This window comes from Dendrobates tinctorius, unplaced genomic scaffold, assembly GCF_039654945.1.
Source record: "Dendrobates tinctorius isolate UK_male_01 unplaced genomic scaffold, ASM3965494v1 ptg000120l, whole genome shotgun sequence".
NCBI lineage: Eukaryota > Metazoa > Chordata > Amphibia > Anura > Dendrobatidae > Dendrobates > Dendrobates tinctorius.
In genome coordinates, this window is record NW_027361788.1 from 18,185,129 (window position 1) to 18,211,855 (window position 26,727).

At 46.5% G+C, this 26,727-nt stretch overlaps 1 protein-coding gene across 3 annotated transcripts in view; it reads right to left on the reverse strand.

Annotated features, from left to right (window-relative positions):
- Window positions 1-916: 916 nt before the first annotated feature.
- Window positions 917-26,727, reverse strand: part of LOC141101627 (ras-related protein Rab-7a-like) — a 73,811-nt gene continuing 48,000 nt past the window's right edge. For all 3 annotated transcript variants that reach the window (XM_073590810.1, XM_073590813.1, XM_073590814.1), the window contains exons 2-6: window positions 24,336-24,401; window positions 21,576-21,702; window positions 15,342-15,560; window positions 2,110-2,235; window positions 917-1,291 (exon numbers count right to left, since the gene is read on the reverse strand). In XM_073590810.1, coding sequence (XP_073446911.1) covers window positions 1,202-1,291; window positions 2,110-2,235; window positions 15,342-15,560; window positions 21,576-21,702; window positions 24,336-24,401 — 628 coding nt within the window. In that variant the 3' untranslated portion in view covers window positions 917-1,201. The remainder of the gene's footprint in view (window positions 1,292-2,109; window positions 2,236-15,341; window positions 15,561-21,575; window positions 21,703-24,335; window positions 24,402-26,727) is intronic.

Consider the following 26,727-nt stretch of genomic DNA (forward strand, 5'->3'; position numbering starts at 1 on the left):
TAATCCATGTTTGTAAAGTAAGTACACCAGTTTATCAAGTTTAAATTGCCTATTGGAAACATTTACAGTTTGTGTCAAGTCTGGTGAACTAGTACTAAAATCAAAACAAAAAACAGTCCACTTGCATATTTTCCTTTTCCTTGCGACCATTCATCAAGAGAAGGTTATTCACACATTCAAGTGCAGCTGTAAACTATCACATGGCTGCAATCAATGTTTTGGAATGGAAAATATGGCAAAATGACTTGGATGTTTGCATATCCCAGCAGGCACCCATACACATTAGATAAAAGTTAGCAGACTTTTGTGGTGGGTGGTGAGAAGGACTGGGCAGTTGGAATTTTATTGACCAATCTTTCTGTTTTCAGGGCAGATGTTCACTCCAATGAGTTATTTGGCGAAAGAAACTGCCTGCTATCTTGTGTATAACAAGTTTTAGGGTTTGAGATTAGAAAAAGGTTTGTTCCCACATTCAAAAGTTATTGCTCTTATTTTATTCCTGCTGCTCCTCAGTGGATGCAATTTTATTTATTTTTTTATATGCCATACAGTTCCAGAGATATGGGCCTTTTTATTATGTTCAAATTTGTCTTCTTTACAAGGGGTGTGGTTGACAGGATCCTCTGGGGTGTGTTTCTAGGTTGCTCCGTATTATTACCCTGTAAGCCGCACCCCCTTTGGTTAAAAAAAAAAAAAAAAAAAAAAAGTAAAAAAAAATCACCACTAAATAGTAAGAACCATACCTTTGGAAATGGAAACGTATGGTGGATCATATATATATCTATATATTATAGCCTGGTAGACAAGGTTTAGTAAAAATTCAGTACATACTTCCCTGTACTTCTGGTTGTTGCAGAGCTCCAGAAAAAAAAAAAAAAAAAAAAAATATATGAAATCACATTCCTGAATTCAGCAGTTGGAATTGTATAAGGAAACTTTAATGAACAATTTGTAAAATCTTAAATTAATGTGGTGTGAATTTGATCGTGAAGAAATAAAATAAGTTAGTTTTGTCTAACAGCCTACAAAACATAAGTCCATTCCACAACGCCTCCCTTTCCTTAGCCTGAATTGTAGGTGAAAGGCTTTCCTGTCGCCTTATCTGGCCAGCTGATGCGCTCTCAGAGCGGACCTCAAAATATTACAAAATGCTTCAAGCAGATTTTATCCAGTCCTTGAATCCCGAGAGTTTGGTAGGAAGTTAACAATCGCATTTCTTTTTGTGTTTTTTATTCTGTTTTTCTAATAGATTAACAGAGTCGTCATCGTTCTTCTGTCCTGTTAGATTGTTCTGTGAAGAAATTGCGAATAATAAGCTGTAAAAGGAAATTCCATCATCTGTTTATGGAAGAAGTCTGCTTACGAAAATTAACAGGACATTTGTTGGGAAGTAGATGCAGTTACAGAGGTTGTCTGGTCAGGCGATTGATATAGGATAGGTCATGTCCATCAGTTTGGTGAGGACTCTCCCCATCAATCAGTTTTCATGAACTCTTGCCGGATGTAAACACTGAATGACGTGCACTATAGCTCAGCCTGATGTGTAGCAGCCGCTGCCAGGTCCTGCAGGTCAGCAGTCTTAAGGTCCACATACACATTAGTCTAATGTCGGCTGACAATGACAGTCTAATGTGTATGAGGGCAGTAACTGACTGATGCCCAGGAGCAGCTTTGTTTAGCGTTTACACCCGGCTAAAGCCGAAAACAGCCGCACCCCTACCGATCACCTGTCAGGTCATAAATATCAGATCAGAAGGGATCTTTCATCAATATATGACCGAACACCCCCATCAAGGGGGAGTTAACACCTCTCTGACCTATTTGAGCTACATGTCTTTGTATTGAACATTGTGTGTCATCGTCATGTCCATGCTGCCAACAGTAAGAGTGTGTATATATATATATATATATATATATATATATATATATATATATACACACACACATACACACACATACACATACACACAGTTGGCAGTATATTATAGTAACAATTCTGCAGCCTATAGAATTGGCTACTGACATAACATGAAAATTAAAGGAAAGCGACATTTCACTAGTGACAGAAATCCTGTTATCCTCTTCCAGCAGAAAGATTTTGAGACATACATGTTTTAAGGCAAGTTTGATGGCTCCTAGGAAAGCTTCCTCTACATTTACTGATTCTTTGGCACTGGCTTCATAGTACTCTGCGTTACTTGCTTTGCACCATTCTTGTGCCTGACGAGGAGGGACCTATTATAAAGAAAAGGACATTTTATTTTATTTTTTGAAGGAGTGGGGAGGAGCAGCTTAAAGGAAAAAGATTTGGGGTCAAATTACATATTGAAGGGTAACTGAAGATCACCAAAAAAAATACAAATTAAAGTAATATAATACTCAGATCATGTGCCAGTCTCCTCCTCCAGTGCAGCCTGCATAATAGTGTACAGACATTGTTGTTGTTTTTGATTCAAGAGATTTAGGGCCGTGTCACACATAGCAACTCACCAGCGATCCCGACAACGATATGACCTTGTCAAGATCGCTGGTGTGTCGCTACATGATCGTTGGTTAGCTGCCAAACACGCGGGTAACAAGCGACGCACAGTTACCCACTGTGTACCTTAGTTACCAGCGCGCTGGTGCAGGGAGCTTAAAAACCCGATGTTTACCTTTGTTACCAGCTCCCTGCACCAGCGCGCTGGTAACCAAGGTACACATCGGGTTTCTAAGCGCCGCGCTTAGAAGCCCGATGTTTACCATGGTTACCAGCTCGCTGATCTCCCGCCTGCCACACTCAGCGATGCGTGCTGGCCAGCGATAACAAAAAAAAAAAAAAAATAAAAAAAAAAATAAAAATAAAAAGAGTCCAGGTCATTCGAGGACGATCAGCGATACCCGGCAGGGGGGCCGGTCGCTGATCGCTGTCACACACAGCGATGTCGCTGGTGAGATCGTTGTTGTGTCACAAAACTTGTGGCTCAGCAGCGATCTCGCTAGCGAGATCGCTGTGTGTGACGGGGGCTTTAGTGAGAGCCAATTTGCAGCTTAATGACCTGGCCAATTTTTACAATTCTGACCACTGTCACTTTATGAGGTTATAACTCTGGAATGCTTTAACGGATCCCGCTGATTCTGAGAATGTTTTTTCGTGACACATTTTACTTTATGCTAGTGGTAAGATTTTTTCGACATGACTTGCATTTATGAAGAAAAAAGAAAAAAAAGGAAATATGGCTAAAGTTTTTAAAAGTTTGCAATTTTCAAAATTTTTAATCTTTATGCCCTTAAATCAGAGATATGTCACAAAAAATTCTTAACATTTCCCACATGTCTGCTTTACATCAGCACAATTTTGGAACCAAATTTTGTTGTGTTAGGAAGTTAAGGGTTTAAAGTTGATCAGTGATTTCTCATTTTTACAACAAAATTTACTATTTTTTTTTTTTTTTTTATAAGGACCACCTCACGTTTGAAGTCACTTTGAGAGGTCAGTCAGTATGGCAGAAAATACCCAAAAGGGACACCATTCTAAAAAGACTGCACCCCTCAAGGTGCTCAAAAAGCACATTCTAAAAGTTTATTAACCTATTACGTGCTTCACAGGAACTGAAGCAATGTGGAAGGAAACAAATTTTTTTTTTTTTTTTTTTTCTAAACAAACATTTTCCTTCAGAACCAATTATTTTTATTTTTCACAAGTGTAAAAAGAGAAAATGAAAAACAAAATTTGTTGTGCATTTTCTCCTGAATATGCAGATACCCCATATGTGGGGGTAAACCGCTGCTTTGGCACAAGGCAGGGCTTGGAACGTAAGGAGCGCTGTTTGACTTTTTCAATGCAGAATTGGCTGGCATTGAGATCGGACGCCATGTTGCGTTTGGAGAGCCCCTGATGTGCCTAAACAGTGGAAACCCCCAACAAATGACACCATTTTGGAAACTAGACCCCTTAAAAGGAACTTATCTAGATGTGTGGTGAGCACTTTGAGCCTCCAAGTGCTTCACAGAAGTTTATCACGCAGAGCCGTGAAAATAAAAAAAAAAAAATCATTTTTTCGACAAGCCGGATTACTTACCGGTAATGCTCTTTTAAAGGAGTCCACGACAGCACCCACTGGCGGTATCGGATCTGCCCCATCTGGAACAGGAAACCCTACAGAAAGATAAAAGGGGGCGGTCCGCCTCGCCTCCTCAGTTTTGTATTTCAGAGTACCAGGAGGACCGCCAAGGGTTAGGCAATGTATTTGCATCTCTTAAACTTTACCTTTTCATCTTTAGTAGATACACCTTTACTATTGATATGTTAGCAGGGAGGGAAGTGAGCGGGTGCGGTCGTGGACTCATTAAAAGAGCATTACCGGTAAGTAATCCAGCTTTTTACCCTTCGCCACGACAGTACCCACTGGAGAGATTCCAGAGACCATCACCTGGGTGGGACCACCGTGCCAAGGACAATCCTGCCAAAACTTAGGTCAGAAGTTGATGAAAGGTCGAGTCTATAGTAATTATAGAAGGTAGAAGGGGTTGACCAAATTGCTGCCTTACATATGGTCTCTATTGGAACCTCTCCCCTCTCGGCCCAGGAGGTTGCCACTGCTCTGGTGGAATGTGCTCTGATGCTCTCTCTTCATTTTTTGCGGAGTAGGCTAAGCAAATAGCATCCCTGATCCATCGGGAAATGGTGCTCTTCGCGACTCCGTACCCTTTTTTACAGCCCTGAAAAGATATGAGCAGAGCCCTACACTGCCTCCAGCTCCTGGACCTCTCAATATATTTTAGGACAGTTCTTCTAACATCCAAGGTGTGGAATTTCTGCTCCTCCGGAGTGGAGGGGTTCCCAAAGAAGGTCGGGAGAAGAATCTCTTGGGATCTGTGGAACTTTGTTGATACCTTGGGCAGGTATGAGAGGTCTGGTTTTAATATTAACCTATCCTGGTATATCTGAAAAAAAGGGTGGGTCTATGGATAGCGCTTGGATATCACTCACTCTCCTAGCAGACGTTCGTGCTACTAAGAGGGCCGTCTTGAGTGACAAGCATTTCAGGGATATCGTGTCTATCGGCTCGAAGGGTTCTTCCATCAGGGCGTCTAAGACCAGATTTAAGTCCCATGCAGGGATTGCAGGTATGTGAACCGGAGCTATCCGTTTGCAAGCTGTAATAAATCGTGAGATCCACTTATTTCCTGCTATATTATGGCCGTACAGAGCCCCTAATGCGGACACTTGAACTTTCAGCGTGTTTACTGCCAGGCCCAAGTCCTTCCCTTTCTGTAGAAATTCCAAGATAGGAACTATCGGAACTTCTGTAGTATGGGGCGCTGTATGGAGCTGCAGGAATTTTTTCCATATCCTTGTATAAATCTGGGTAGTGGACTGCTTCCTGCTTTGTAATAGCGTAGCAATTAGTGTTTCAGAAAACCCTCTTGATCTTAGTAGCTGCCTTTCAAATTCCACGCCGTCAAGTGTAAGCTGTCCACTTGGGGGTGGAAAAAAAGGGCCTTGGGAGAGTAGGTTGGTAGTCGGAGGGAGGACCCAAGGATCTGTTACCGACATGATTCGTAGCCATGAGAATCACGGTCTCTTGGGCCAAAATGGTGCTATCAAAATTACTCTCGCCCTGTCCTCTCTGATTTTCCGAATGGCCTGTGGTAGGAGAAGTATCGGAGGAAAGGCATATGCCAGGTTGAATTTCCATGAAGCCTTAGGGGCATCCAGTATGTCTGGATGATCTGACGGAGACAGGGAAGCAAACACCTTTATCTGTCTGTTCTCTTTCATGGCAAAAAGGTCCACCTGAGGTCGCCCCCACAGAGCTACTATGTCCTTGAAGATTCGATGATTGAGGCACCACTCCCCTTGCCGAAGTGTGTGTCGGCTTAAGAAATCTGCCTCTTGGTTGTTCTCCCCCCTGATATGAAGGGCCGAGATAGCCGAAAATTATTTGTTGCCTAAGTTTAAGGTTTTTGCCGCAGAAGACATCAGAGTCTCTGATCAAGTACCTCCCTGTCTGTTTATGTAGGCCACTGTAGTGGTGTTGTCCGACAAGATCGTGACATGCTTCTGTTGGAGCTGTGGAAGAAAATGGTGTAGAGCATAATATACCGCCGTTAATTCCTTTAAAAAATTAGACGAGTAGCCCCTTTCCTCTCTATTCCACCTTCCTTGACAAAAGCTATTCTCCATATGGGCTCCCCAGCCGTGGGGGCTAGTGTCGGTGGTTAGGATACGGGATGGTACTATAACCCATGGAACTCCTGAGGACAGATGGTCATCATTTCGCCACCATTCTAGAGAAGCCAAGACTTCCTTTGACAAGGTTATCTTGCTCTCGAGGTGACCGCCATGTCACCTATCCTCTTGGAGGATTTGATGCTGCAGTGTGCGGGTATGATACTGGGCCCACCGGACTGCCGGGGTGCAAGAATTGAGCGACCCCAATAGCGACACTGCCCCTCTCAGAGACATACGTGGTCTTCTTATGGCTGCCTTCAGCTTCTCTTTTGGTGAGTGTAATCTTTACCTGAGGGAGTAGACATCTCTGGGTTGTGGAGTCTAACTGGAACCCTAAGAACATCTGAATGGAATGCGGGACGAGTCTGGACTTCTGGAAGTTGATGATCCAGCCTAGATCCTGCAAAGATGAGATTGCGTCAGCCACATGTCTAGCACATTGGGTGACCGAGTTCCCGATGATTAGGAAGTCATCTAGGTAAGGTACGATTAGAGTGTCTTTCTGACAGAGATAGGCCATCACCTCTGCCATCACTTTGGTGAAGATTTTCGGTGCCGTAGATAGGCCGAAAGGCATGACCGTATACTGGAAATGACGGATCTTGCCTTTGAATACCACCGCGACCCTTAGGTACCTTTGGTATTTATCATGAATAGGAAGATGATAGTAAGCATCCTTCAAGTCAATCCCCGCCATTGCACAGTCCGGAAAGAGAAGCTTTATGGTAGACCTGATTGATTCCATTTTAAAACTTATAATTTTTTTATAAACGTATTAAGCTTCCTTAAATCTATAGTTGTCCTAAACGTAACATCTGGTTTGGAAATTTAAAATAAAAGAGTAAAACCCTCTACCTTCCTGTCCCTCTGGGACCTCTACTAAAACCCCCTTGGATAGTAGGCTCCGAATTTCTACTTCGAGGGCCTCTTGTTGAGCTATAGAGTTAAGGCGGGTTATGATAAAGAAATCATAAGGGATTTGAAGGAATTCTATTTTCATTCCCTCTTTAATGATAACTTCGAGTCCATGGATTCTAAGTATTTGTTCCCATTTTGAAGAAAAAAATTTTAATCTACCCCCTACTGGGGGGACTGATTGTTCAGTATTTATTTTCCTTTCGGAATGCTGAACCCTTAAACATGCTACCCTTCTGCTTTTCTTCCTTTGCGGGCCATCTATTTGATCTATCCGCTTGTCTCCTTCTTCCAAATGGTCGCCTTTTAAAGGTTCTCCTGTAGAAAGGGATAGAAGAATCAGGGAAGGCCTTCTTCCTTTCTTTCGCTTTGGCGAGTATATCATCTAGGGCTTTCCCAAAGAGGAATTCCCCCTCGCACGGGGTTGCGCAAATCTTAGATTTCGATTGCGCGTCTCCCTTCCAGCTCTTCATCCATAGTGCCCTCCTGGCGTTGTTTACAAGACCAGCCGATCTCACTGCCAGTCGCAGAGTGTCTGCCGATGCATCGGCCATGAAGGCTGCCGCCCCTCTAATTAATGGAATAGCGGCCCATAGTTTTTCCTTAGACACCTTCTGCTCAATTTGTTGATCCAATTGGTCCAACCATACGAGCATAGATCTGGCAGTCCATGTGCTACTGCTGGCTTAAAAATGCCTGTGGTAGACTCCCAAGAACTTTTTAATGATGACTCCGCTTTACGGTCTAGCGGGTCCGCCAATAAGCCTGCGTCCTCTACCGGAATAGTAGACTGCTTTGAGGTGGAGGCTACAACAGCATCAACCTTTGGCACCTTGGTCCATTTTAATAGCTCGTCATCGCTAAATGGATACTTCCTTTTTGAGGCAGATGGGAGAAGACTTCTTTGATCGTGTTTTTCCCACTCTTTTTATTAGGGCCTTAACTGCTGGTATTACCGGAAACGCTCTCCTTTTCTTTTCCGCCAACATTATTTCTTGTGCGATTTGGACACCCTTTGTCTCCTCACACCCCATAGTGTTCCTCACGGACTTGACTAAGTTATCCACACTATCTAGGGGAAAACATGAACGTCCCTCAATGTCTGATGATGATGATGACGTGAGTAAGGAATCAGATCTCCCCCTGCTCTTGCTCCGATTCTGAGCTGAGGGTCACTTGTCTTTTGCTCCTAGTTTCTGAGGGAGTACTGGCACGGGTAATAGACTTTATTTCCTCCCTAAGTATGGCCCGGATGTCCTTTGACGATACTGCCGACCCTTGTCTGGTCTCTCTGGTGCAATGTTTACAGAGCTTTTTGGGGTAGGAGTCAGGGAGAGGCTCCGCGCATAAAGCGCATTCCTTGTGTTTGGATTTTTGTTTACTCTTCACCTGGAAGAGGGGAGACATGGCGAAGGGAGGAGGGGGGAGAGAGAGGAGAGGTCAACTTAATAGGCAAAGTGTATAATATATATATCACACTCACCCAGTGGAGCATTTTTTACCAGATCGGATGGCTGAGATCTTGTCCTAGGTCTTGACTCTCCCACCTCGCTCCTGCGGGCGGTGTCTGTCCTGGTAGTGCAGTTCCTGGAGGAGCTGCCCCCCGCAGAGTCTCCTGCTGGAGTGTGCACTTCCGCTGGGGACGACATCTCGTCTCTTTTTTGCGTCCCGGAAGTCGCTCCTCCTCCACGGGTTCCCGCGCATGCGCCGTCGCGCTGCTCAGCCATCCTTTCCCCCGGCAGTTCACTCATTACTTCCACGGCATAGGAGCCTCTGCGCCGGCCGGCTACCACTTTTGTATGCTGCCCGCGTCTCTCCCCACGCTGCCGCCGCTTCACTTCCCCCCCCTTCTTCGCGCCACTGGCGCACTCACCGTCCACAGCGGTGGCTCCCGCTTGGTGCCCCCTGGCGCGCTCCTAGGTGAGACCGGGCGGCCCCTCCCGGACCCGGTCATCACCTCCAGCTGTCAGACGAGGGGGGAGTCGTCTAACGGAGTCTCCCCCGATGCTGCTTCCGGACCGCAGCCCCTGCCGTTCTCAAGGACATTGCGCAGGCGGCATGCATCTGGCCCAGGTATGTTCTTTCTGAAGGATCGTCCTGAGGTTCCCTGGGAACAGGAAACCAAAACTGAGGAGAGGCGGACCGCCCCTTTTTTATCTTTCTGTAGGGTTTTCTGTTCCAGATGGGGCAGATCCGATACCTCCAGTGGGTGCTGTCGTGGCGAAGAATAAAAAAAATGAATTTTTTCGCCCCCAAATTTTTATTTTCACAAGGGTAACAGAAGAAATTAGACCCCCAAAGTTGTTGTGCAATCTGTCCCGAGTACGCCCATACTCCATATGTGGGGGTAAACCACTGTTTGGGCACACGTCTGGGCTCGGAAGGGAGGGCGCACCATTTGACTTTTTGAACACAAACTTGGCTGGAATCAATGGTGGTGCCATGTCACGTTTGGAGACCCCCTGATGTGCCTAAATAGTGGAAACCCCTCAATTCTAGCTCCAACCCTAACCCCAACACACCTGTCACGTGGACCCGTCCTGTGTGACACAGCTCGCAGGCCGGTAACTAAAACAGGATGCGGCATGTGATACTGTCCTGTGTGACACGGCTCACAGGCCGGTAACTAAAACAAGGGGTAGGGAAACAGTTACAACGGTGGGGCCTGCGATAGGGAAAGGGGACGTGGAGACCTCCTGCACTCCCCTGAGTCAGTGTCCCTAACGCTCCTAACGGTCCCTATGCCGGTTCCGCACCAGGCGCCGATCACGAACCTGTCGCCCTAGCACACCCTACACCTACCCCTTGCTGTGGAGCTGGGTGGCGCAGGCACTGGCCCCACCGCTGTACTAATACATACTAAGGAGAAAACACAAACGGGGAAACACAACTTAGCTTTACTCTGTTGCACTAGCTCCTGGCAACAGAGTCCACCACCAGCATGCAGCTCTCCTCCTGAATCGCTGCCACCAAGCTCTGTCAGAGCTACCAGGAAATCCCCTATGACTCCTTTCACACCAGGGCTCTGACTGAGCTGCCAGGACCTCTCTCTAGATCCTTCCTCCACCAAGGATGGTTGAAATGAACACTATCACCCACTCTGATTGCAACACCTGTGACTCTTATAGCAGAGCCAGCAATCACACCTGCATTAATATCATGTGCACTAAACAAAATAAACTAGAGTGCAATGATGCTCACCACCACCGGGGGCAAACTTAGAACAAACGACACCACAGTGCAATAATCCTAATGGCTACCGGGCAAAAACACCTTAAGCACAGCTTAGGGGGAAAAAAAAAAAAAAAGTTACCTGTGCTTTATATCAGTCATGATCCAGCATGGATCATGACAACACCCTTAACCCTAATCCCAACACTAACCCTAATCCCAACACTAATCCTAACCCAAATTCCAACCCTAATGGAAAAATGAAAATAAATATATTTTCTTTATTTCCCTAACTAAGGGGGTGATAAAAGGAAGGGGTTTACTATTTTTTTATTTTGATCACTGTGATAGTGTTTATCACAGTGATCAAAATGTACTTTGAATGAATGAATGAATGAATGAATGAAATCTGCCAACCAGCAAATCTCGGCGGGCGCACTGATAAATAATAGTATTCAGTAGAGATGATGTGAATCGATTCAGAGTAACCGGTCTATTGGCCACTAGACGAAAGCCACAATGGCATTTTGGCCTGGCCAGAGGTCTTAGAGGTGTTGTGATGCAATGAGGACATCATGTTAGGCCGAGGTGCAAAGAAAAAGTGGCCTACAGGTTAGACTCACTACATTTTAAGTGGGAATGTTTCTCCTTTCAGACCGTGCCAAGCTGGCATATCGAGACTTCTAGGCCATGCAGTCTTCACAGATTAGGTGGACAAGAACTCTAGTGCCACCACTGGGGGTTGTAATCCTAGAAGTCAATATTGGCTCTTTAGCAAACCTTGCCACATGACTTGGAATATAAATCTAAACCAGGCACTCAGACCAATGTTATTCTATGGCGCCATGCACATGTTCAATTTTTCCCTCAAATGCACGATTTGCATCAGATATTCAGATTGCATTCCTTTGGTTCTTTAGGCCTTAGCACAGACCACCACACATCTCCAGAACCAGACTCTCAGTCTCCATTTTATCTGCCCAACCAGACCTCCAGGGTGGGGATATGTGAGCAGTCATCTCCACCCATGTTTTTTGACTGCTCATAAAACCCGACCCTGGAATGGCCAAATAACTCTCAGCACTATATGTGCTAGAGCATGCTTTCTGAGCGCACATTACCGAAGCTACCAACCTTGATACACAACTCCCCTCAAGGACCTGTCCGATGGCCATCATAGAGTGCAAAGTCCTGTGTGTAATGTGCCCAACAGTGGACACAGTCAGGATCAGTGGCGGATTATAATGAGGTCAATTTGGGCAGTTGCCCCGGGCCCAGTGGGGTTAAGGGGCCCACAGCCCAGGCCAGTAAATTGCCCCATTATAATCTGCCACCGCGCAGGGCCGGATTATAGGCAGGGCAGGCGGGGCTTCAGCCCCGGGGCCCCCACCACAAGAGCTTCTAAGGGGGCCCCCACCACATTCCTGCTGGCTGCTGCAATGGCACTCCATCTTCTCCCCACCTAAAAGTGAGTGACCGTGGGGGCGGCATTATGTGCTCTGCTACCAGCAGCATCTACAAGTAGCGTGAACGCTGATGCTGGTAGCGTGCAAAGGCTTGTGATGAGATCACAGGAGGGAAGGTGTCAGGGCCCCCGATCATGTGACCCCTGTCTCCTCCCCTCCTGTGACCTTATCACAGGTCCTGTGCGCACAGCACTGAGCACTGAGAGCAGCCATGTATGTGGAGTGCGGCTCAGCGGGTGGAGGTCGGTGCTGGAGGCCCCATTATTCTCTATGTGGAGTGCGGGTGGAGGTCGGTGCTGGAGGCTCCATTATTCTCTATGTGGAGTGCGGCTCTGCGGGTGGAGGTCGGTGCTGGAAGCCCCATTATTCTCTATGTGGAGTGCGGCTCTGCGGGTGGAGGTCGGTGCTGGAGGCTCCATTATTCTCTATGTGGAGTGCTGCTCTGCGGGTGGAGGTCGGTGCTGGAGGCTCCATTATTCTCTATGTGGAGTGCGGCTCTGCGGGTGGAGGTCGGTGCTGGAGGCTCCATTATTCTCTATGTGGAGTGCGGCTCTGCGGGTGGAGGTAGGTGCTGGAGGCTCCATTATTCTCTATGTGGAGTGTGGCACTGCGGGTGGAGGTCGGTGCTGGAGGCTCCATTATTCTCTATGTGGAGTGCGGCTCTGCGGGTGGAGGTCGGTGCTGGAGGCTCCATTATTCTCTATGTGGAGTGCGGCTCTGCGGGTGGAGGTCGGTGCTGGAGGCTCCATTATTCTCTATGTGGAGTGTGGCTCTGCGGGTGGAGGTCGGTGCTGGAGGCTCCATTATTCTCTATGTGGAGTGCTGCTCTGCGGGTGGAGGTCGGTGCTGGAGGCTCCATTATTCTCTATGTGGAGTGCGGGTGGAGGTCGGTGCTGGAGGCCCCATTATTCTCTATGTGGAGTGCAGCTCTGCGGGTGGAGGCTCCATTATTCTCTATGTGGAGTGCGGCTCTGCGGGTGGAGGTCGGTGCTGGAGGCCCCATTATTCTCTATGTGGAGTGCGGGTGGAGGTCGGTGCTGGAGGCTCCATTATTCTCTATGTGGAGTGCGGCTCTGTGGGTGGAGGTCGGTGCTGGAGGCTCCATTATTCTCTATGTGGAGTGCGGCTCTGCGGGTGGAGGTCGGTGCTGGAGGCTCCATTATTCTCTATGTGGAGTGTGGCTCTGCGGGTGGAGGTCGGTGCTGGAGGCTCCATTATTCTCTATGTGGAGTGTGGCTCTGCGGGTGGAGGTCGGTGCTGGAGGCTCCATTATTCTCTATGTGGAGTGCGGGTGGAGGTCGGTGCTGGAGGCCCCATTATTCTCTATGTGGAGTGCGGCTCTGCGGGTGGAGGTCGGTGCTGGAGGCTCCATTATTCTCTATGTGGAGTGCGGCTCTGCGGGTGGAGGTCGGTGCTGGAGGCCCCATTATTCTCTATGTGGAGTGCGGGTGGAGGTCGGTGCTGGAGGCTCCATTATTCTCTATGTGGAGTGTGGCTCTGCGGGTGGAGGTCGGTGCTGGAGGCTCCATTATTCTCTATGTGGAGTGCGGCTCTGCGGGTGGAGGTCGGTGCTGGAGGCTCCATTATTCTCTATGTGGAGTGCGGCTCTGCGGGTGGAGGTCGGTGCTGGAGGCTCCATTATTCTCTATGTGGAGTGTGGCTCTGCGGGTGGAGGTCGGTGCTGGAGGCTCCATTATTCTCTATGTGGAGTGCTGCTCTGCGGGTGGAGGTCGGTGCTGGAGGCTCCATTATTCTCTATGTGGAGTGCGGCTCTGCGGGTGGAGGTCGGTGCTGGAGGCCCCATTATTCTCTATGTGGAGTGCGGGTGGAGGTCGGTGCTGGAGGCTCCATTATTCTCTATGTGGAGTGGGGCTCTGCGGGTGGAGGTCGGTGCTGGAGGCTCCATTATTCTCTATGTGGAGTACGGCTCTGCGGGTGGAGGTCAGTGCTGGAGGCTCCATTATTCTCTATGTAGAGTGTGGCTCTACGATTCGTGACCCCCGTCACGTGACGAGGGGGGCCCACAGAGTCTGAACTGCCCCGGGCCCTGGCTACCCTTAATCCACCCCTGGTCAGGATGGCTGCCAAGCCATCCAGCCACCATTAATACTCCTTTTAAAGAAACATATATTGCATGAAATACATTTCTTTGCAGGGGCCCTCTGTACAGGATAGGTAGTCTGCTACACTTTTCCTATAGGGTAAAACAATTGGCCAGATGGAAGCAGAAAGAACACACTTTTAGCCTCCATCTAGTTAATGGTGACCAATGGAAACATTACAGGCCAAGACAAGCTCCAATGCTAACCAAGTGCACAGGCAACTAGCCCAACACCCAATATTTATTCAAGCTCCTGTAGACAGTGTATATGTGCCACGTAGCCATTGTGCAACGTTAATGCAAACATTGATGATTTGTATGGAAAGTTGCCAGTGAAGCATTTCGGGAGACAGGTGCACAAAACTAGTTCAGAGAGACACTTTTTGTGGTCAGCAATTATAATTGTGACGATAAATGAGTCTTTAAAACTAGTTCCCCTTGCCATTTGCTAGTCTGTAAGACTTTGTGCATAATTGAGAAACAAGAAATTTAGAAATTCTGCAGAGAACAAAAAAAAACAAAAAAAAAAAACCACCACACACGGTCCCGCTCATCACTTCTGTTAAGCAACTAAAATCATGCCCATTAACCAAGGGCTGGAGCTCAGCGATATTTGTCCAACTAAGAAGCGCTGCTATAGCCAGTTGTCTTATAGCCACACACAGGGCAGTGAAGCGGAAAGTGTTACCAAGCCACATAGTCTCACATATTTATAAATTTTCTTTGTAATACAGAGACAATTGTATCAAATAAAAGCTTAAAAGCCAATTTACCACCTAGCAAAAAATGCAGCAGATTTGACAGCATACTTGCTTTAGGAAAATGTGTCGTGCTTTACAGGTGCATGAAATTTTAAGAAATCTCTCACACTGCAAGAGAAAATAAATAAATAAATAAAATTCTCTGCATAAGTTTTCAAGAGCTTGATATCGATAATGCACGCAACATAAATTGATAAGCCGCAAAGGGTGAAATTTGTGGCTTCCATGCACTTTCTTTGCAACGACATATGCGGCGGCAGCAGCATTCACTGTAGAACATTTACACCGAGAATACTAAATAGGAAGAAAAAATTAAACAGATATTCTCAAAGGGAAAGACCTTACCTAAATAAAACAGTTGTGCAAAAAAAGTTTGATTCCCCAAGGCTGATTGTCTCGCAGCTGTTCGACAGGTGCAACATAAGTATGGATTGGCTAACCAACAGGCAATCCCTGCATGTGTTGCGACTGTCGAACAGCTGAGAGACAGGCAGCAGCAGGGACTCGTAACATATTCGAGCACACCGAAGACACTTGGTTAGCACACAAGCATGCTCAGATAACACCTTACGAGAGCATGTTTGCTCATCACTAGAAAAACAGGTTTCAGGAACATGGGTGCATAAAATATAATATATGGATCAATCTCACCAGCTGTGAAAGAATAAATTAAATGGAAGCGAATGTTGTGGAGCAGAATATGTACTGACCTGACGTTCCTCTAGGTCCGATTTGTTTGCAATGACCACAAAAGGAAATTGTTCTGGTGACGGAGGGTCAGCTTGTACCAGAAATTCCTTCTGCCAGGTATCCAGAGCTTGGAATGAGTTTGGGGAAGTAACATCAAAAACTAGCAAGCAGCAATCTGTTCCCCGGTATAGTGCAGCGCCTAAGGACTGGAAGCGCTCCGTGCCTGCTGTATCCCAGATCTAGGAAAGAGAGAAAGTTTATCATTTCTGTACTAAAACTTACAGTGGGTACAGAAAGTATTCAGACCCCTTTAAATTTTTCACTTTTTGTTTCATTGCAGCCATTTGGTAAATTCAAAAAAAGTTATTTTTTTCCTCATTAAATATACACTCTGCACCCCATCTTGACTGAAAAAAAGAAAAACTAAAATATCACATGCTGTCCATTTCCTGGTGATCCTCCTTAAAAATAAAAATGCTATTAGCATAACCCCATTACACATTCTCTAAAATTAGAGAAGGGGTGACCTGCCGGAGATCCTTCTCTATTAGCCAAAAAGCCGGATTACTTACCGGTAATGCTCTTTTAATGAGTCCACGACAGCACCCACTGGAGGTATCGGATCCGCCCATTTGGAACAGGAAACCCTACAGGAAAGATAAAAGGGGCGGTCCGCCTTTCCTCCTCAGTTTTACGTTTCAGAGTACCAGAAGGACCGCCAAGGATTAGGCAATGTTCTCTTATTTTCACATCTTTCTTATCCATTATTTGGTTAATATACTTTAACTATTGATATCCTTAGGGGGGGGAAGTGAGCGGGTGCTGTCGTGGACTCATTAAAAGAGCATTACCGGTAAGTAATCCGGCTTTTTACTCTTCGCCACGACAGCACCCACTGGAGAGATTCCAGACACCATCACCTGGGTGGGACCACCGTGCCAAGGATAGTCCTGCCAAAGCTTAAGTCAGAGGTTGATGAAAGATCAAGTCTGTAGTGGTTATAGAAGGTAGAAGGGGATGACCAAACTGCCGCCTTACATATAGTTTCAATCGGAACATCTCCCTTTTCCGCCCAAGAGGTTGCCATTGCCCTGGTGGAATGCGCCCTGATGTTCCCTGGAGGATCTTCGTTTTTTGCGGAGTAGGCTAAACGAATGGCCTCTCTGATCCACCGGGAAATGGTGCTCTTCGTGACTCCATACCCCCTCTTACAGCCCTGAAATGAAACAAATAGGGCCCTACTCTGCCTCCAACTGTTGGACCTCTCAATACATTTTAGGACAGTTCTTTTGACGTCCAGAGTATGGAACTTCTGCTCTTCCGGAGTAGAGGGATTTTTATAGAAGGTTGGGAGTAGTATCTCCTGAGATCTATGGTATTTTGTTGCCACTTTTGGCAGGTAGGCAGGGTCTGGTTTTAATACCAATCTGTCTTGGTATTCTTGGAAAAAAGGTGGATCTATTGACAAGGCCTGGATATCACCCACTCTTCTAGCTGAGGTCAGTGATACTAAGAGGGCCATTTTAAGTGCTAAGTATTTGAAGGGTATTGTGTCGATCGGCTCAAAGGGGTCTACCGTTAGGGCGTCTAAGACCAGATTTAGATCCCATGTAGGGACGGAGGGTATGTGGATTGGAGCTATTCGTTCACATGCTGTAATGAATCGAGTTATCCACTTGTTGCCTGCTATATTATGGCCATATAGTGCTCCTAATGCCGATATTTGTACTCTTAGTGTATTTACTGCTAAGCCTAAGTCTTTCCCCTTCTGCAGAAATTCCAAGATTGGAATTATCGGAACTTCTGCTGTATGAGGTACTGTATGGAATTGAAGAAATTTTTTCCATATTCTAGTGTAAATTTGGGTTGTGGACTGTTTTCTACTTTGTAGTAGTGTAGTAATTAAAGACTCCGAGAATCCTCTTGTCCTCAATAACTGCCTCTCAAATTCCACGCCGTCAAGTGCAAGCTGAGCACTTGAGGGTGGAAAAAGGGGCCTTGGGAGAGTAGTTTGGGAGTCGAAGGAAGGACCCAAGGATCTGTTATTGACATAATCTGCAGCCACGAAAACCACGGTCTTTTTGGCCAGAACGGTGCTATTAAGATTATTCTTGCTTTGTCGTCTCTGATCTTCCGAATTACTTGAGGTAGGAGGATCAATGGAGGGAACGCATACGCCAGGTTGAAATTCCAAGGAGCTAGAAAGGCGTCTAGTATGTCTGGGTGATCTGACGGAGATAGGGAGGCAAATGTTTTTATCTGCCTGTTCTCCTTTGTGGCGAAAAGGTCCACCTCGGGTTGTCCCCATAAGGCTACTATGTCCCTGAAGACCTTCCGATTGAGGCACCACTCTCCTTGTCGTAGAGTGTGTCGGCTTAGGAAGTCTGCCTTTTGATTGCTCTCGCCTCTGATATGAAGGGCCGAGAGGGACAAAAAATAGTTTTCTGCTAAGTTTAAAATTCTTGCCGCTGAAGACATCAGAGTCTCTGATCGAGTTCCTCCTTGTCTGTTTATATAGGCCACTGTGGTGGTGTTGTCCGATAGGATCCTTACATGCTTCTGTTGGAGCTGCGGAAGGAAGTTGTATAGAGCATAGAACACTGCAGTCAGTTCTTTTAAATTAGATGAGTACTCGCATTCCTCTCTACTCCACCTTCCCTGATGAAACCCATTCTCCATGTGGGCTCCCCAGCCCTGGGGACTGGCATCGGTGGTTACGATACAGGATGGAACTATAACCCATGGAACTCCTGAACATAAATGGTCATCATCTAACCACCACTTTAGGGAAGTCAAGACTTCTTGTGACAGGGTTATTTTGCTCTGTAAATGACCACTATGTCGCTTATCCTCCTGGAGGATCTGGTGTTGTAGCGTACGGACATGGTACTGGGCCCACCGGACTGCAAGAATTTAGTGATCCTAATAGTGACATTGCTCCTCAAGGATACACGTGGTTTATCTATAGCTGCTTGTATTTTGTTTTGTGAGGGTGATTTTTACCTGAGGTAGTAGACATCTCTGGGTCAAGGAATCTAGTTGAAATCCTAGAAATGTCTGGAGAGATTGCGGATCGAGTCTGGACTTTTGGATATTGATGATCCAGCCAAGGCTCTGAAAAGAGGAGATTGCGTCAGTCACGCGTTCAGTACATTGTTTGACTGAATTCCCAATTATTAGGAAGTCGTCTAAATATGGCACGATTAGTGTGTCCTTTTGGCGAAGGTAGGCCATCACTTCTGCCATCACCTTGGTAAATATTCTTGGTGCCGTGGAAAGCCCGAAGGGCATGGCCGCGTATTGGAAATGACGAATCCTGCCCTCGACTTCCACTGCTACTCTTAGGTATTTCTGGAATCTGTTGTGAATAGGGAGATGATAATAAGCATCTTTTAAATCAATCCCTGCCATTACGCAATTTGGGAAAAGAAGCTTTATAGTGGATCTAATTGATTCCATTTTGAAGTTATAATTTTTTATAAATGAATTAAGCTTCTTTAAATTAATAATGGTTCTAAACGTACCGTCTGGTTTAGGCACCAAAAACAGGGGAGAGTAAAAGCCTCTACCCTGTTGTTCCTCAGGGACGTCAACTAAAACTTTTTTAGCTAGTAGGACTCGAATCTCGTCTTCGAGAGCCTTTTGCTGAAGTGAGGAATTAAGGCGAGTTATAACAAAGAACTCATAAGGGATCCGAAGGAATTCAATCTTTATTCCTTCCTTGATTATGTTCAAAATCCATGGGTTTAACGTAATTTGTTACCACTTGGTAAAAAAAATTTTTAATCTACCCCCAACTGGTGGGTCTAAACTCTTAATTTTTATCTCTCCTATATGTTGGCCCTCTGAAGATGGTACCCTTCTGCTTTTCGTCTTTCGTGGCCCATCTATTCGTTCTGTCCGATTGTCTTCTTCTGCCTAATGGCCGTCTCTTAAAGGTTTTCCTATAAAACGGAATGGGAGAATCACTGAAGGCCTTTTTCCTCTCTTTTGCCTTGGCGAGAATTTCGTCTAAGGCTTTCCCGAAGAGGAACTCACCCTCGCATGGGGTTGCACTAATTTTGGATTTTGATTGTGCGTCCCCTTTCCAGCTCTTTATCCACAGCGCGCGTCTGGCGTTATTCACCAGGGCTGCCGACCTCGCTGCCAGTCTTAGGGTGTCCGCTGAAGTGTCTGCCATAAAGGCAGCTGCACCTCTTATCAACGGGATGGCTGTACACAGTTTCTCCCTTGACACTCTTTGCTCAATCTGCTGGTCTAATTGATCTAGCCATACCAGCATTGATCTAGCAGTACATGTGCTGGCTATTGCGGGTTTGAATACCCCGGTGGTGGATTCCCAGGACCTTTTGAGCGAAGATTCTGCCTTTCGGTCTAATGGGTCTGCTAACAATCCTGCGTCCTCGACCGGGATCGAGGTCTGTTTGGAAGTGGAGGATATGACGGCATCCACCTTTGGTATTTTAGTCCATTTTAATAGATCTTCATCAGTGAACGGGTACTTCCGTTTTGAAGCTGATGGGAGAAAACCCCTCTGGTCGTGTTTTTCCCACTCTCTTTTGATGAGGTCCTTAATTGCCGGTATCACCGGAAATGATCTCCTCTTTTTTTCTGCCAATCCCGCAAACATAGTGTCCTGCGCGGTTTGGGCTCCCCTTTCCTCTTCACACCCCATAGTATTTCTAACCGCTTTTACTAGGTTATCTACGCTGTCCAGTGGAAAACATGCGCGTCCTTCCATCTCCGAGGATGACGATGAGGACGTGAATGCGGAGCCTGAGTTTAACTCCTGTTCTTCCTCTGACTCTGAGCTAACAATGACCTGTTTCTTATGACTGGACTCTGAGGGAGTGCTGGCGCGGTTGATGGCTTGTATTTCCTCCCTAATTATGGCTCGGATATCTTTAGAAGATATCGTCGACCCCTGCCTGGTCTCTTTCATGCATTGTTTGCAGAGTTTTTTGGGGTAGGAGTCAGGGAGAGGCTCTGAACATAATGCGCATTCTTTATGTTTAGTTTTTTCTTTTTTCTTTGACTGAAGTGGGAGGTCAAAAGGTAAAGAGAGGGGGGGGGGGGAGGGGAGGGGAGGAGGTTAGCTTAATAGGTAGAGTATATACTTTGCACACTCACCCAGTGAAGCTTAATACCGGGTCGGATGGCTGAGACGGTCTGGATCGGGTTTCTGCTGCCTCGCTCCTGCGGGCAGTCTCTGTCCTGGCGCTGCGGTCCCTGGTGGAGTTGCCCCCAGCTGAATCCCCTGCTGGGGTCTGCGACTCTGCGGGGGACGACATGGTTCCAACGTTGCAGCGCTGTTTTATCTTTACTCTTGTCGTGCCCCCGGAAGTCGCCCTGTCACAGGGCGCATGCGCCGCGTCATCGCCATCCTACCCCGGAAGTTCAACCATTACTTCCGGGGTATAGGAGCGTCGGGCGCCGGCCGGCTCCTGCGCCACCGCTACTCACACGCGCGGTTCGCGCGCTCATGGTCTCACCTCCCACGCTATATCCCCACCGATGGGGGGGGGGGGATCCTCCGGATGCCGGACCGGCCCGCTCCCTGGTAAGACCGGTCATTACCGCTATGCCACCAGACGAGGGGGGAGCCGTCAGACGGAATGTCCCCCGACGCTGCTTCCGGACCGCAGCCCCTGCCGTTCCCGAGGAGACCGCACAGGCGGATGCATGGCCCAGGTAAGATCCTGCTCCATTTGGAACAGGAAACCAAAACTGAGGAAAGGCGGACCGCCCCTTTTATCTTTCCTGTAGGGTTTCCTGTTCCAAATGGGCGGATCCGATACCTCCAGTGGGTGCTGTCGTGGCGAAGAGTAAAATAGAGAATCATTATGGCAGCGCCATCACCCTAGCAGATACCGGTTGACTTTACGGGAACCTGCATGGCACCATAGGCAGAGATAAGACAAGTCCTGTGCCTCTAGATGATTTCCATGGGTGAACTTATGGCTAGACCCGTCAAGCACCAGTAGAGACATGGTGAAGAAGCCAACTGGGGACGGCCCTGGTCTCCAGCTGAATCACTAAACTATGTCTTCTCTGAATCACCGGAGATCCCCATGTCCAGAATTTAAGCCTTGACCGACTTCGCCCTGACAGATTATATCAGGGCAAAGGAGGATCAATCATGTTGGATTTCATTGCCCAAACCTCTTTCTAGCAAGTGAGAAGTCTCCACCAAAGGTGTGCATGTAGTCAGTAAAGATACTGCCGAGATATTGAGGTTGTGTGGCTAGCTTTACCTGTACAGTGACCAGTTTTTCATCCACTCGCAGTTCTTTAGTGAAAAAGTCGGCTCCTATCGTTGCTCTGTAGTAGTTGGTAAATCGATTATTGACATATTGGTTCATTAGCGCCGATTTCCCCACACTGCAGATAAAGAATATAAGCAAATACACAATTGTCTTATGTCACAAGGCTTTATCCTGATAATGACCAAGTGGTGTAACTTTACTAGCAGCTCTAGAAGGGACTTGTGACACCACACGGGGCCATTTTCCTTTTTAAACTGGGACTCCTAGGAATGTTGCAATTACACATACAACCCAAAAAAGTAAAATGAAGAAAGTCAATGAAAAAAAACAAAAAAACAAAACAAAAAACACCACCTTTGCAATTTGCAACTTACCCCTTATTAAAGGGAATCTGTCACCTATTTTTTGGCATATAAGATGCGGCCACCGCCATCAGTGGCTTATCTACAGCATTCTGTAATGCTGTAGATAGGCCCCCAATGTAACTTGAAACCAGGTCTGAGACGCCTGCGCACTGCAGTACTCTGCCCTCAACAGGGCAGAGCAGTACACCTGCGCCGGAGCTGCGACGGGAAGCAAAGAAGAGGACGTCATTGCTAGAAGATGGGAGGCGCCGGATCCAGACACCAATCGGTCCCGGACCGCCCATGGGTGAGTATAATATAAGAAAAAAAGAGTTATATTATACTCACCCAGGGGCGGTCCGGTCCAATTGATGTCCGGGTCCGGCACCTCCCATCTTCTAGCGATGACATCCTCTTTGCTTCCCGTCGCGGCTCCAGCGCAGATGTACTGCTCTGCCCTGTTGAGGGCAGAGCAGAGTACTGCAGTGCGCAGGCACCGGACCTCTCTGGCCTGGTTTCAGGTTACATCAGGGGCTTAGCTTCAGCATTACAGAATGCTGTAGATAAGCCCCTAATGCCTGGCGTTGGCCGCAGCTTATACGCGAAAAAAATAGGTGACAGATTCCTTTTAAATAAAGTTCTTTAGTATCATGAAAGGAGGGACTAACTATTGTTTAGTACTGGTGACTTGGTTCCCGGCCACCTTTGCAGGCCATCAGTGATGGCCAGTATACTAGGCAAGGAGTGCATGCTTGCTTACTCTGCAGCAGTTCCATTGTTCCTGCACTCAATCTAAATTAGCTTGCAGCATTGAAAAGCGCACAGTTTGAGACAAGCCCACAACCATGCTTGTCCGAATTGTCAATATTCAGGAATGTACAGCCACTCAGCCCTGGCAAACAGGAAGCCAAATGGCACTCTTAAAGGGTTATTCTCACCACACACACTCTTTAGGACAGGTCATTGATGTCAGCGAGTTGTTCGAATCCATTTTAAGAAGAACTCCCATCAAAATTGTATTGCAGTCGTCATACTGTGCACTTACAATTGCTGATTTTGCCATTCTACCCAGCTAATTCTTTTCTATTTAGAAATAGGAAGTCATTTTTTCCTGTACATGACTCATCCCCCCCCCCCTCTTCAACCTGACCCAGTTCTTCTCCCCAAGCAGGGTCTTATGAGTCATGCAGGAAAATTGACTTCCCGTTTCTACATAGAATTAAGAAGGATTCAGCTAGTCAGTTGTTAATCTCATGATGTCATAGGCCTCATGGAAACCAGAATTATCTGTGTAGAAAGGCAAAATGAGCAATTGTAAGTATGTAGGATCGTGTACCGACTGGGGGGGGGGGTCCTTTTCGGCAGCGAAACAAACTGGAGCCAGAAACAGATGAACGTTCAATCAGGTCTTTTTATTGATTGTCTTGTCCGACATCCACAGCAATACGACTGCTCCTGCATGCTGGCCTGGGTACCTGTCACTGCCTCCTCCTGTCTGCGACGGCTCTCCAGATTTTTTCACTGTGGCTGCCGTTAGGGCCACAGCGCTTCCCCTCGTCGAGTCCATCCGGTACCCCCAGGCATCCTCTCGGTGCAGCTGACCTGTCAGGGCCACCCCCCGAATATCTGTCTTCTGCTGTCCTCCGCTGTTCTGTTCCTCCCCGGGACCCTCACTCCTTTTATTCCCTCTCTGTGGAATCCCCCTTCTTAGTCGGTGTAACTCCGCCCACCATGACTCTGCGTTTCCTAGCTTCAGCTGCCGTTAGGTCCTTTACTCACTGTCTTGTGTCTCTCTAGTGGCCAAAACTCAGTACTACACGGTCTCTAATTCTTGATGTTTTCCCCATACACAAGTTATAATAAAGCATTCTACACAGCACATTTTACCTTTCTTCCATCAGACAGGTCCACATATCAGTCCACCCTCCTACAAGTGTACACAGTTATATAATATGATTGCAATATATTACAGAGGAGAAAAATTTTGATGGGAAGAGATATTTTAATGGAGGGGTTGCATCAGACTAGCAGTGGTAAAGTGCTGTACATTGTGGAGGGGTCATAAATGGTATTACATGTTCTCTCATATGTCAGCTGATAGGTAGAGGTGTCATGAGCTGGACCACTGATCTAATATTGATGCCTTATGCCAAGAAGAGATTAGTATCCTGTGTCTTTAAGTGCTAGGACAAGTCCTTACCATGACGATTAGAGGGTCTGAGATGTGGGGCTCCCCACTATTCTCTAGAATGGAGAAATGCAGTACCCAAAAACTAAAAAGATGGTCGTCAATCAGCTACCCCCCATACCGACCCTAAAAAATCTTTAGTTACCTCTCGCTACAGTGTATTATGAGCGATAAGGTAATTATGTCTACATTAACTTATCTACAGCCTTCACTTACCCCGCGTTCCCAATTAACAGCAGTTTTATATGTTGTCTTGAAAACATCCTAAAACAAGGCTGAAACCTGGCAGAATAAAAAGAAAAAAAAAAAAGAAAAATGTAATTAAGTTGCATACTTTACTGCAATCTATTGTGTATTCATTAGCCTATAGATTTCTGTCTACAGCTCCTATGCTCAGCTATATAATCCTAGGGTAAGAGACTGCAATCAATCCCTGTGGAGTGTGAACGCACTCGTACAACTGGACGTTAAGATTATAACTTCTGAATCAGTTTGATATCCAAGTGATCTCGAAGGCCATCAAGAGTGGACACGGTCCACATCCCTGGATATAAAACGATTAAAAACAAAAACCACAGATCCTGCACAAATTGAACAACCCTTGTTTGATGAAAGGGTCCCTTGACACAAGGCGTCTTGCTTCTGGGTCCTCCCAGCACTAATAAATTTCTAGGCATCACCATTAGGTTATGTGCCCACAGAGTCTTCTTGCTGAGTTTATAGAGCAGAAGCTCAAAGTTTGTGAGATGGATTTGGATCCAAGAAGTATTGTTTCTCCTTGTGGAGAGTGACATGTTAAGCATGTCAAGATGAGGAAACTTAAAAGCTGCAATGCTCCTCTGGGAAAAATGCAAATTGTCTCTTCAGAGAGGAAGAGGACTAGAACTCTAGTGCCACCTATTGGAAGTAGCAATCCTAAAAGTCAATGTCGATCCTTTAAAGGAGCCTTGTCACATGACCAGGGCTGGCGTTGGGGGCAGGCAGCTGCCTAGGGCCCCTCCCCCAGGGGCCCCCAGCTAGCGGCACATCACACAGCCACAATGGGGCCCCTGTGAGGCAGGGGGGCCTGCCTGCCGCCAGCGCCGACTCCCCCTCCGCCACATTGAACTATACCGGCGTCAGACGCCAGTACAGGTTGAAGCAATAATGGAGTAGAGCGCGTCAGTAGATGCTCCCTCTCCCATCATTCCTCGCTCTGCCTCTGACACTGCGGGCGCACGATGATGTCATCGCGCACTCACTGTGTGCCAGGCAGTGCAGGAGACAGGAGCAGCGCAGGCACAAGGACAGGTGAGGATTGTGTTTTTTTTTTTTTTGCTTTTTTTTTTTTTTTTTAATTTAACAGTGGCCCAATAGTCCAGACAGTACTCATTCTCGGGAGGGGGGCTGTGCTATATACCATGGGAGGGTACATTATGCATTATATTCTATGGGGGGCTGTATTATATTAATTATAGTATATGGGGGTGATTGCATCATACTCTGATGAGGCCGCACTATACTATATGAGGCTACATTGTATCCTATGGGGGGGCTACATTATACTATATGTTGACTACATTGTATTCTATGGAGGGACTACATTATACTATAGTGGGGGATGCATTATATTCTATAGGGGATTTCATTGTATTCTGTGGGGTGGCTGCATTATACTATAAGAGGGGGCTGCATTATATTCTATGGGGGGTTACATTATATTGTATGGTGGGGCTGCATTATACTGTATCGAGGACTATGGGGAATACATTATTCTATATGAAGAACTATGGGGTGCATTATACTATGGGAAGTGAATTGTACTACATGAATGACTGGCAGTGTATACAGTAATACTATATGGAGCATTATGAGTAGTGCATTACACTATGGAGGACTGAGCAGTGTATTTTAATATATGGAGGACTATGAGGAGTGTATTATATTATATGGAGGACTGAGTGTATTTTAATATATGGAGGGCTATGAGGAGGAGTGTATTTTACTACATGGGGTACTATGGGGCATATTATATTATATAGAGGACTATGGGGTGTAAACTGTAGATGTGCTGCTGATAACATTATACTGTATGGTGATCTGTTAGTGATCCATTAGTGATTGTTCTGTCCCCATCATTCTTTCTCAGACGGTGGAAAGAGGCCGGGAAACAAGTGTTGAACGACTTCAATATTGTCAGACTCGTTTAGTGGCCTGAACTCAGCGCATGTAAATCCAATCCAAATGCTTCTGTGTGATGTGCAATATGTTAGCATTTGGGGCCCCATTTTAAATTTTGCCTAGGGCCCCACTTCGCCTAAAACCGGCCCTGCACATGACTCCGGACAAAAGCCAAAACCAGAATCTCAATTTGCAGACACCGAGATGATTTGGAGAGTTTTTCGCTGTTTGGATATTTGAACATTAGTTTTTCAAGCGGAAATTTTTGCTTTTTGAGAAGGATTAGGCTCATTTTTCACTACAAAAATACTTCATGTGATTATAGCCTTTCTACTCTCAAATGAACACCCTTAGGCCCCCTTCACACACATCAGTGTCTTCAGTATGTGTGGTGACAGTTTTCACATAAAATGGAGACACTTACACCCATTTATATCTATTGGGCCAC